Here is a 12,631-nt window from a genome sequence, read left to right as displayed (position 1 = left end):
GCCTTTTCCCTAATCTGCTCTATTTGTCTAAATCCTCACACTGCAAACTTGATGCTGAATGCTGCCAAACATGAAGGAATGGCATCAGGGAAGTGATGTGACATGCCCCGGGCACACAAAGATCTGCATCAGTCTTATTATATGACCCAACAGAGAACAGTCTCAGCCTCCTACATCATGTACTGATTGTCACCAAGTGCACAACCCATGACTCACTTGATGTCAAATAAGGCACAGAGCCCTCTCTGTGGTATCTAGCGGCACCCACTTAGGTCACACCGTGTGGCTGTCAAGAGTGATGCCTTTAGAATGAGCTGCTGTGGTGTGCCAGTGACAACCCTTTCTAATCTACACAGCATGGAGCCTCTTGTGATGAAGGTCACCCTTTGGCTGTTTACGGATTCAGTGCCATGGCACATTAACCCAGGCCCAGGTACACATAGCTGACATATTTGACATCATAGTCCACTGCTGTGCTGCTTTCCTGTGCCTGCTGAAGCAAACCATCTTCATGTCACACAGAACGGTTCACTCAGCGGACCTTTTGAAGGCTGTCTCTTAATACTGACACCATCTTTTCACAGACAAATGTAACTGGAGGACATTACATTAAGTACGCATCATGAAACTCAAGAGGGTCTCACGGTGACTTGCCACTCACCACAAGGCCCCCTTTTAGCCATTGAGGGAGGACGCTAACAGAAGCCTTTACCTGCTTCTCCACGGCACTGGCCAGGTGATGCAGGTCGCCGCTCTCTCAGCTCACTTGCTCGTTCGCTCGGCATAGGCCTGGGCTTCAAGAGAGAGTGCCCAGTCATGACCACCTCCGCTGCTCTCGTCAGCCTTGGCCTCTGTCCCTCGCTGACCTCTCCGACGCTGCTGTCCTCACTGAAGTCCATCTGAAAAGACACATAGGAGGGTCACAGAGTGATGTGACATCAGCCGGTGCCACTTCCCATCCTAGCAGAACGGTGACATCCATAATAACACAAAATGGCATCACGCTAAATAACAAAAACAAGAGGGTAGAAAACGAAAACGTGTGGTCCAGGATACCCCACAAGTGTTCTCCAGCCTTGCTAAGCACTATAGAAAGAGGCGGAATGTTCTTTCTCCACCAAATGATGACATATGGGGGTGCCAATATTTTTTGGAATTTGCCTTATTATGAAGATTTGTGATACTAAAGGAAAACTTTATATTTTCTTCCAAAAGTCTGTTTGACCACAAAAGCATGCGGCCTACCCAACTGTTTAAGCACTCGTTGCGTGTGTGGTCCCTTTTATAAATTCATTTTGGTGAAGGATGCCAATATTTCTGGAGTCGACTGTACCTACTGTAACAGACATGTCCTGCTAGTGGCGGAGTTTGAGGAGCAACGGAAAAATCTCATTGTTAATGCTTCATTGCGGAGCCCACGGTAATGCAAAGCTGAGTGGGATAATTCGAAAATTTCTATTCTAACTTTAATTTAAGCACACTTGAATTTATTTAATATTCGGCTATCAACGCGGTAGCTCTTGGAGCCAGCTAAATTCATTATGCATTCAGATGCCTCATTTCACACAGAAAAAGATTAGCTAATGAAATGAAAAATGTTAATGAAATGCAAATGTGAACGAGCACCTCACACAAGCGTTAAGCCGTCTACCTGCGTGACTCGGGCACATCAAACTGCCACCGCAGCAATCAGTTGCTTTGTTTAAGCGTACTGCCTTGATTAAATATTATAATTTGACTTAATTTTTGAGAGCGTCAAGCTCAAAATATTTCTTTTTAATTCAGACTCAAGATGTTGCATGTGTACAACTCAAAGCAGCGATACATTTACCTTGTGACTCATCTTGGCCGTGATGCCATCTTCACTTCAATTCACTTCAATTAAACAGACTACTGCATGAAGTACAGTGGTGGCCAAAAGTTTGGAGAATGACCCAAGTATTGGTTTTCACAAAGTCTGCTGCTTCAGTGTTTTTAGATCTTTTTGTCAGATGTTTCTATGGAAGTTTCAAAGGCTTTTATTGACAATGACATGAAGTTTATGTGCAGAATCAAGATTTGCAGTGTTGGCCCTTCTTTCTTTTTCAAGGCCTCTGCAATTCGCCCTGGCAGGCTGGCAACCAATTTCTGGTGCAAATCCTAATTTAATGGCAGCCCATTCTTGCATAATCAGTGCTTGCAATTTGTTAGAATTGGTGGCTTTTTGTTTGTCCACCCGCCTCTTGAGATTTGACCACAAGTTCTCAATGGGGAGTTTTCTGGCCGTGGACCCCAAATTTCAATGTGTTGTGTCCAGAGCCACTTCTCACTTTTGCCTTTTGGCCTGGTGCTTCATCATGTTGGTCACCAAAGTGTTCTTAGATGGTTGGGTTGCTTGTAATTCTACTTCAGTACACCATAGAAACATCTGACAAAAAGATCTAAAAACACTGAAGCAGCAAACTTTGTGAAAACCAACACTTGTGTCATTCTCCAAACTTTTGGCCAAAACTGTACAACCTTCCAAGTCAACATACTGTACATTACATCACACAACTATAAACTTCCGTTACCATGTGAATCCTTCAGACGTGTCACTCACCCACACAAAAGTAATATAAAACGAGGCGAGACAAGTTCCCAGAGTCTTATTAAAGTTAATCCGCCCGGCAAACAGAGGCAATGGACTATAAATCAAAAGGGTGCACTCTCTGTGACTTCAACTGTCAGGGCTCACAAAAGAAATATGGAAGCCATGCACTTGTTGTTTGTAAGTCGCTGTGATCAGCCCAAGGAGAGTCTTCTACTTCCAGCGGCCAGAAAAAAATCGATTCAAAGACACCATCAAGGTCTTCCTTGAAAAAACGTTAGATCAGCATCACTTCTCCAGATACCCTAGGCCAGTGGCCTCAAACTCTGGTCCTGGAGGGCTGCAGTGGCTGAAGGTTTTCACTCTAACCCTTTTCCTAATTGGTAACCAGTTTTTGCTGCTAATCAACTCCTTTTCCTTTCATTTTAATTGACATGTTTTTATGTTTTGTTCCCCTGAATTTCTCTATCGTTCCTCTGAATTGCTTCATTTCTTTCCCTCAATAGAACTCAAACAGAAATGAAATGTGAAGTGAGTGAGCCAACAGAAGACCAACTAAGTCAGGGCCTCAAAACTCCAACCAATTTCACTCCAACCAGTTGCTTAATAAGAAGCAAAGTCTTATTGTTTATTAAACCTTCTCTTTAATTCCACAGCTTGTTGCTGCTCTAATTGTGCAATGGCAGACATTTCCAAAATGGCTGATTTTCTCTTTTCTAAGAGCTCTGGTAAAATGTTTTGTGGACCTGAGCAGACCAGCATTCCTGAGACCTTCACCTTTCTTTATTTTCAGATATTGTGTGATGAACACAGTTTGCTGATCATGTTTTGGCTCATTTTATATCTCATTATTGTTTGACCGCTAATTGAGGACAAAAAAAACAATTGAGAGGGGTTGAGTCTTCAAGAGCACGTCAATGAAAGGGTTAGAAAGAAAACCTGCAGAAACTGGGCTCTCCAGGACCGGAGTTTGAGACCATTGCCCTAGGGTATGGTTTGTCACATGTGGTGCAGTAGGATTCATGAGATGGCACTTTCGGACTAACAGTGTGTATGGTGGATGCTTTAACCTTTGCAACGGACAGTTTGCAGGTAAACAGCCAAGGCCTGCAAGACTAGTCAAGCTGGAACAGGGAGAAGTGTATTCTGGGAATTCTGTAGGGCTAAGCAAGACCTTTGAATGTTTAACATTGTCAGTCTTTTTGCATGTTAGTGCAGGTTTCGACTGTGGCGGGAATTGACCTTGAGCTTGTGTAATAACTTTCCTGTTGTCACACTTGTGTGCTTGGGGAGCCGCCTAAGGGCTTAGCTAAGTGTTATTTACCGCAGAGACACAAGGGGGCACTGTCTAATAATGCTCCCTCTTCTCCATCTCCCTCTGCAGAAAGGAAGACCTCTCCCACTCTGACATCACTTCTGGGTTCAGACCACCTGGACCTGCCACTTCCTCCCAGAATTCCTCATAAAGGGGACCAACACCATCTTGGAAGCACAACGTCTTGAGAATTTACAACTTATCATGTGCGTAGTATCAAGCATTTCTTTTTACGCCTTTTGTGTACCTTAATTTACGGGGTTGGCCTTCGGGAGCCCCAGACCCTTTATCTTGTGCCTTTTTGTCTCTTTACAATGTGTTTTGAGAAACTGTAAAAGTGTTAGCCGCTTTGCTAGTGGACAATAAGCCAAGTGTGTGTTGTCACAAATGATTTGACAAAAGAGACAAAAAAAGGAGAAAATAATCATAAAAGATGTGAATATGTTTGAGTCCCGTATCGAACTGCCTTGCTGGCAAAAAGATGGCGGTTTTAAAGCAGACTGGAGGAAGTGACGTAATTTCTGGGGGCTGGGACCGGAAGTGTTGTCATTAAGGCCACACAGAATTTCCCGTAACTGGTCTGTAAAGGATTGAGAGGAAAAGTTAGTGCACTCCGCCACCTCTGGTCTGGTGTAAAACTACTCTCATTCAGGCCCTTTAGCTGCCTCCCATGCACATGTGTGTAACAGTGTGTAATTTGGGTGAGAAGGTTCGAGACAGCGGCTGCATTTTATTAGAATGTTTTTGCTTTAGGAGTCTCAGTTCATTTTTTAGTTTAGAAAAAGATAAATAGTCTAGGCTTGTCCGTCGAAGAAATTTAAAAATCGCGCTCCTACTGAGCCTCTCCTCAGTATCTTCATATGTCCCAACCTCTCTTGTCCTAAGTGTACCTGCACCTTTCCCCCTACACCTCTTCTTGGTATCATTGTGTGTCTCAAGCTCCGTTGCCCAGTGTTTCCTCTGTCAGTTCTGCTCCTGTAAAACCTGCTTCTCAGATTTTGTCTTTTGGAGGTGCCTTGCTCAATTAATAGAACAGCTACTTTCATCATAAAATATATATATATATATATATATATATATATATATATATATATATATATATATATATATATAAAATAACATTTTAATTCCCCTCCATACTAAAAAGTTTCAAAAATGGTTTCAATCAATTAATTTATGTGCGCCCCACAATTTTATTTAAACATATACAGTCATATGAAGAAGTTTGGGAACCCCTCTTCATTCTTTGGATTTTTGTTTCTCATTGGCTGAGCTTTCAAAGTATCAACTTCCTTTTAATATTCGACATGCCTTTTGGAAACAGGAGTATATCAGCAGTGACATTAAGTTTATTGGATTAACAGAAAATATGAAATATGCATCATAACAAAATTAGACAGGTGCATAAATGTGGGCTCCCCCAACAGAGATATGACATCATTACTTAGCTGAGCCCCCTTTTGCTCCTTTGAGCCTCTCGACGCCTCCTATAGCCTGTGATGAGTGTCTGGATTCTGGATGGAGGTATTTCTGACCATTCTTCATACAAAATCTCTCCAGTTCAGTTCAATTTGATGGACAGCCTGCTTCAAATCATCCCATAGATTTTCGATGATATTCAAGTCAGGGGACTGTGACGGCCATTCCAGAACATTGTACTTCTCCCTCTGCATGAATGCCTTTGTAGATTTCCAACTGTGTTTTGGGTCATTGTCTTGTTGGAACATCCAATCCCTGCTTAAGTAACTTCAACTTTGTGACTGATGCTTGAACATTATCCTGAAGAATTTGTTGATATTGGGTTGAATTCATCCCACCCTCGACTTTAAGAAGGGCCTCAGTCCCTGAACTAGCCACACGGCCCCACAGCATTATGGAACCTCCACCAAATTTGACAGGAGGTAGTAGGTTTTTTTCTTGGAATGCGGTGTTGTTCTTCCACCATGCAAAGCACTTTTTGTCATGACCAAATAACTCCATTTATGTCTCATCAGTCCAAAGCACTTTGTTCCCAAATGAATCTGGCTTGTCTAAATGAGCATTTGATACAACAAGCGACTCTGTTTGTGGCGTGAGTGCAGAAAGGGCTTCTTTCTCATCACCCTGCCATACAGATGTGCTGAATTGTAGAGCGATGTCCAGATACACCATCTGCAGCGAGATGTTCTTGCAGGTCTTTGGAGGTGATCTATGGGTTGTCTGTCACCATTCTCACAATCCTGCTCATATGCCGCTCCTGTATTTTTCTTGTCTTGCCAGACCTGAGGTTGGTTTAACATCAACTGTGCCTGTGGCCTTCCATTTCCTGATTCCATTCCTTACAGTTGAAACCGACAGTTTAAACCTCTGAGATGGCTTTTTGTAGCCTTCCCCTAAGCCATGAGACTCAACAATCTTTGTTTTCACATCTTTGGAGAGTTGCTTTGAGGACCCCATGCTGTCTGTCACTCTTCAGAGGAGAGTCAAAGGGAAGGAAGCACAACTTGTAACTGACCACCTTAAATACCTTTGACCACTCATGATTGGACACTCCTGTCTATGAAGTTCAAGGCTCAACGAGCTCATCATACCAAGTAATCAGGATTAAGCAGTAACAGGCATTCAAATCAGCAAAATGACAAGGGGACCCACATTTGTGCACAGCCAGTTTTTCACATTTGATTTCATTTCATTCAACTAAATACTGCGTCACTAAAAATCTTTGTTCAGAAAACACCGCAGTGCTCAGATGTTCCTAGGAAATGAAAGACATACCACTGTGATCTTTATTGTTGAAAGGAGAGTCCATTATTATGCAGGCCAAGAGGGGCTCCCAAACTTTTTCATATGACTGTATAACCCCAAAAATTGTGGGTAAAGAAAAATGTATCTTTTGTTTTTTAGTGCATTTATAACTAGAGTAAATAAAATCATTTTACTTAAAAAAGTTTATGTACATTTTATTTTTTCTGTCCACCTGGCTATCGGACCTTACTTTATCCTTTGTTACTTAGTATTGCCTAATCTTATAAAACACTTTGAGCTACAGTACATCATTTGTATGAAAACGTGCTCTAGAAATAAATCTTGTTGTTGTCGTCCCTTGGGTTGAAATGGGGTACACTATGTATGGAGAGTGAGCCAGGCAAGACGGTTACAAATAACAGGTACACAGACGGTTTTCATATATCAGTTCCAATTAAAAAAAAGGACCTAAGAGGTTAGCAGGTAACTTTCGTGTAAGGTGCGTCTCACAGATGGTCAGAGAGCACAATAAGACACAGCATCTCAGATAATGTGGAGAGAACACAGAAACAGAAAGAAAGGAAGAATCCAGTTTTGTGGATATGGAATATCGTGTCCATATTGCCCTAATAGCTATGGCTTAACAATTGGCCACCTTAGTCAACTAAGAGTACATCAGTGCCCCCTCATTCTCATTTCAAATGACCAAAGACAGGGAGAGAGAGAGAGAAAGAGAGGATAGGGGTCAGGTGACGTCATCAACCAAATACCTGCTGCTGCTGCGGCTGCTGCTGCTGAACAATCTGGCCCTGGTTCATTTTGACCAGGAGAGAGAGTACAGGGTCACGGTGACTTTTGTAGTGTGGCTTCTTAATCACCTGTCCTTCACTTGGAGGGTCATAATCCTGTGCAAGACAGAAACAGAGAGAAACCCACTGAGCAGACACGCTAGACCACTTAGCAAACAAACACACTGCAACTGATAGGGCAACATGAAACAGCCATTAAGGCAGCAGACTGCTGCTCACGTCTGACTTGAAACAGCAGCTGTTCGGTGTGCCATTGTGAGGAACAGCATACATCAACATCAGGAATGTGCAAACAGATTGTAAAGTAGTGCAAAGTGAAGCCCGGCCTGATTTTCCTTAAAAAGTCCCTGGGCCCCAATGTTTAATCTGCCTCTGCCTTGGCGCTTGGCATTCCCTTGCCTTATATGCTCAAGCATTCAGGCAGCAATGTTGCCAGCAAGCTGTCTGCCTTTGCCTGCCTGCTTCTGGACATAATATTAGAGAAGAAGAGGGACTCTGTGAACACAGCACCTCCCCCCCGCCCCACTAAGTCATATTAAGGCTGAAGGTCTGCCAATTGGGAGGACGTTTAGGCAGTAAGAGTAAAGAATGCAGGACTCAGTAATTCACATCGGCTCAGCTTTCAACAGTTGGTCCTCTTTACTTCCTTATAACTTCACCAGGAACCCGCCATGAAATTGCAGGCTTTGTATTTAAGTAGCTACTGTGAAAATGAAAAAAAAATGAACCCAAAACCACATCCATATCCATTTGTCAATGAACGCAGCAACTGCTGGGCATCGTTTATAGACAACTGGTTAAACTGTTAGGATCATTTCATGGTAGCCACCACAGCGCAGTAATTATATTTAATTGGTTTAAACAGAACCCTCATGCAATGAAATGCTCTCTCACCATCTCATGGGCATCACGTAAAGAACTGGACAGGCTTTCATTGTGATTTGGCAAAATCACTCCTTCTTCAGCAAAAGCTGGAAAAGCAAAAGAGAGAAGAGAGGAATAATAAATAATAAATGTTAACACTGAAATCCTGCCAACTATGCCACTACTCTTCAATAAGCCGTGGACCGAATTTTGCATCCTGGCTCTTTGATAAGCCTTCAGATTGTTTTCTAGAAATTATATTTTTACTGGTCCACACATCAGGTTCCACAAAGTCTGTCTTCTGGGAGAGGATGCCCACTCTCTCCACTTCTGTTTACCCTTTCTCTCTAGTCCTTGGTAGTGGCCCGCCATAAATTTGAGCAAATCAAATAATAAACTGACTGAATTCAACCCAGCTGCTGCAAAATCTGCATGAGAAATGAAAAAAAATCTTCTTTTAATACAGGGTGGCGCAGTGAAATTTTGGAAATGGGTGTTGGCGACCCTGGGGCATCGGCAGTTGTTTGGGACCGATGCAACCTCGCTTAGGACCCCTTGCCATTAGTTATAATGGAGCAGCGCCGTGGTGCGCAACGAGCGTTCGCTGTTAAAGCCTTTTACAAGAATGGTGATAGTGTGACTGCTGCGCAAGGGCAATTTCGAGGTCATTACCAGTTAGGATGTCATGATCGTGTCCAGTCTGCTCATGTGATTACAACATGGGTGCATTTCGAACAAACAGGTTCAGCCTTAAAAACAGAAGTCTCCATGTGGAGCCACTTCATATATTGCCCAACAATCGATGACAGCTATTTGACGACTGTTTGGAAGGCGTGTCATTTCATGCAACAGTGACATTCCATGGCCTCCGAGATCCCCAGATCTCACTCTTTGTGGGGACATCTTAAAAGCCAATTGTACTGCACATGTTCTGCAACCATTGCTGAGCTCAAAAGGAGGACTGAAGAGGAAATCGCTGGCATTCTTCATGACATGTTACGTCAAGCAATGCTGAATTTCCGCAACGGGCTGTCAGAATGTGTACGGAGAAATGGACAACACCTTGATGATATTTTCTTCAAAACGTAAAATGAATATTGATTACAATCATTATATCCTGTACAATACATTTCATCATTAAATGTATTTTGTAATGTGTTTATTCGTGTATTTAACATCAATTGAAAATTTCCTGTTTCCCTTCGCCAACCTGTACTTCTGGTTCTAAGAAATTTAGATTGGAACCTCAAAATGGGTTGTTTAGTTTCTGTTTGTTGGATAAGAATGTCTGCTTAGAACTCCAAGAGCTAAACTTAAAAGAGGTGGTGAGGCGGCCTTCTGCTGTTATGCACCGAAAATCTGGAATAACTTACCGATATTCGCCAGGCTGCTTTGGTGGAGCACTTCAAAACAAACTATTGTAACATGGCTTTCTCATAGCTTCATTTTAGTGTAACCCTAATATTCTGTATATATATTTAATTATCATTATCATTCATGGTGGCTCCGAAATCCGTACTAACCCCTACTTTCTCTGCTGTTCTCTTTCTGGTTTTCTGTGGTGGCGACCTGCGCCCCAACAACCTGATCAAAGCACCGTGATGTCCTTACATTGATGGATTGAAGGCCAGAGGTCCACATGACCATCATAATCTAATTCTTCCACGTAAAGGCTGAAAATCATGAGGACTGATTACAGTATGCAAGCTTTCGAGGCAACTCAGGCCCCTTCTTCAGGCAAGATTCTGGTGTGTGTTCAGACCATACTGTGTGTATACAGATATTTATTTATTTATCTATCTATTAATGTATTTATTTGTTTATACAGCATCTATAAAAGGCCAAATGTCCCCATGGGGACAAATACATTCTATCAATCTATCTAGAAAGACAAACTGAACTGACGCACAATCTTGGCAGTCACTTGAATAAATGTTCAAAAGCAAAACAAAAACCATCAGCTTCAGCAGGACAAAACCTGATGAGCCCTGCGTCTTGAGGATATTAGTGGAGAATTCACAAAACCTAATCAGATATCAACAGAGTGAAATGTCTGTCATCAAGACAAGTAAGCCCCGTTCACGTGTCGTGATGCTAACGGACTGCTGTGAGTGAACAGGATCAGGAGATGATTGTGTATGGAGGCACAGCCCACTTTAAAAGGGCCTGAACGCGAGTGGATTATGTGACAATGCTGTGTGTGCCATCGGAGGATAGAAGCCAGATTAGCAGTCAGGTGCCTTAGATTGCCACCTACTGGCCACTCTTATTTCTCTTCTTTTGTGAGAGACATCTGTTATAATGAAAAGAAGTTTTTACATCTGTTATAATGAACAGAATCGCATGTACCTGTCAGACAAACTTTAATGCAGACTGAAGAGAATATTTAAAAGACATCAGTTATTTGAAAAAGTAAGTTCACCCTTTTTTTTTTTACATTTGTGGACATGTCAGGATTTGATCTTCATTGTACACGATATCTATAGATACATCTGATATATCATTACAAACATCATGCCTCATTTACATTTTGCAGCTCATTCATTGCATATCTTTATATATATATAAAATCTAATGTCTGCCTGCTTTTCACGAGAGAACAACTTTTCTACAATTTGCTTGAACGTTTCGGTTGATTTTGCGACTTCTCTCATCATTATAAGTATCACAGTTCGCTTGGAGGACCGATATATACACTGTGTGCACAATTATAAGGCAAGTGAGTATTTTGACCATATCATCATTTTTAATGCGTATTTTCCAACTCCAAGCTGTATTAACTTGAATGCTTATTGGATTTAAGCACGTCAGGTGATGTGTATTTGTGTAATGAGGGAGGGTGTGGCCTAAGGAGATCAACACCCTATATCAAGGTGTGCAGAATTATTAGGCAGCTAGTTTTCCTCGGGCAAAATGGGCCAAAAAAGAGATTTAACTGACTCTGAAAAGTCAAAAATTGTAAAAAGTCTTTCAGAGGGATGCAGCACTTTTGGAATTGCTAAGATATTGGTGTGTGATCACAGAACCATCAAACATTTTGTTGCAAATAGTCAACAGGGTCGCAAGAAACGTGTTGAGAACAAAAGATGCAAATTAGCTGCCAAAGATTTGAGAAGAATCAAACGTGAAGCTACCAGGAACCCATTATCCTCCAGTACTTTCATATTCCAGAGCTGCAACCTACCTGGAGTGCCCAGAAGTACAAGGTGTTCAGTGCTCAAAGACATGGCCAAGGTAAGGAGGGCTGAAACCCAACCACCACTGAACAAGAAACATAAGTTGAAACGTCAAAACTGGGCCAAGAAATATCTGAAGACAGATTTTTTCAAAGGTTTTATGGACCGATGAGATGAGAGTGACTCTTGATGGACCAGATGGATGGACCTGTGGATCAGTAATGGCACAGAGCTCCACTCCAACGTGGAGGTGGGGTACTGGTATGAGCTGGTATTTTTAAAGATGAGCTAGTTGGACCTTTTGCATTGAAGATGAACTCAAAATCAACTCCCAAACCTACTGCCAGTTTTTCAAGACACTTTCTTCAAACAGTGATACAGGAAAAGACATCTTTGAAGAAGACCATGATTTTATGCAGGCCAATGCTCCATCACTTGCATCGAAGTTCTCCACTGCGTGGCCAGCCAGTAAAGGCCTTAAAGATGAAGGAATAATGACATGGCCCCCTTCCTCATCTGACCTAAACCCTATCGAGAACTTGTGGGCACTTCTTAAACGCTAGATTTACGGGGGAGAAAAACAATACACCTCTCTGAAGAGTGTCTGGGAGGCTGTAGTCACTGCTCCACAAAAAGCTGATCGTCAACAGATCAAGAAACTGACAGACTCCATGAATGGAAAGGCTTATGACTGTTATTGGAAAGAAGGGTGGCTATATTGGTCATTGATTGATTTTTTTTGAAATGTCAGAGATGTTTATTTGTAAATTTTGAGGTGTTTGTTTATTATTCTCACTATAACAGATGAAAATAAACAAGTGAGATGGGAAAATTTTCATTTTTCCTTTAGTTGCATAATAAATCTGCACACTAATAGTTGCCTAATAATTGTGCGCACATATGTATTCCCCTGATGATGTTCACACTCACATTTCCGTTGTGAAACATTCAGGTTTCAGGTTTATTAACATTTTGGATTGACTGATAGCACTGTGTTTGTTCCATATTAAAATTAATCCTCAAAAATACAACTTGCCTAATAATTCTGCACTCCCTGTATGTGCTAATCTGTGACAGAGGCTGTGGGCCGAGGGGAGGGGTAGCATGACGTCAGGAGTGGGGAGCCGGGCAGGACCCTCCTCACTCACGTGCAAGCCTCCATTCAAGCTGGAAT

At 42.0% G+C, this 12,631-nt stretch overlaps 1 protein-coding gene across 2 annotated transcripts in view; it reads right to left on the bottom strand.

The window, feature by feature from the left end:
* The window catches only part of kiaa0586 (KIAA0586 ortholog), a 215,379-nt gene that overhangs the window by 18,421 nt on the left and 184,327 nt on the right, over window positions 1–12,631 (bottom strand). For both annotated transcript variants that reach the window (XM_039741637.1, XM_039741636.1), the window contains exons 24-26: window positions 8,312–8,388; window positions 7,379–7,513; window positions 713–899 (exon numbers count right to left, since the gene is read on the bottom strand). In XM_039741637.1, coding sequence (XP_039597571.1) covers window positions 713–899; window positions 7,379–7,513; window positions 8,312–8,388 — 399 coding nt within the window. The remainder of the gene's footprint in view (window positions 1–712; window positions 900–7,378; window positions 7,514–8,311; window positions 8,389–12,631) is intronic.

The sequence above is a fragment of the Polypterus senegalus genome, chromosome 18 (genome assembly GCF_016835505.1).
Source record: "Polypterus senegalus isolate Bchr_013 chromosome 18, ASM1683550v1, whole genome shotgun sequence".
NCBI classification, from domain to species: Eukaryota; Metazoa; Chordata; class Cladistia; order Polypteriformes; family Polypteridae; genus Polypterus; species Polypterus senegalus.
This window is presented reverse-complemented; position numbering and strand designations above follow the sequence as displayed.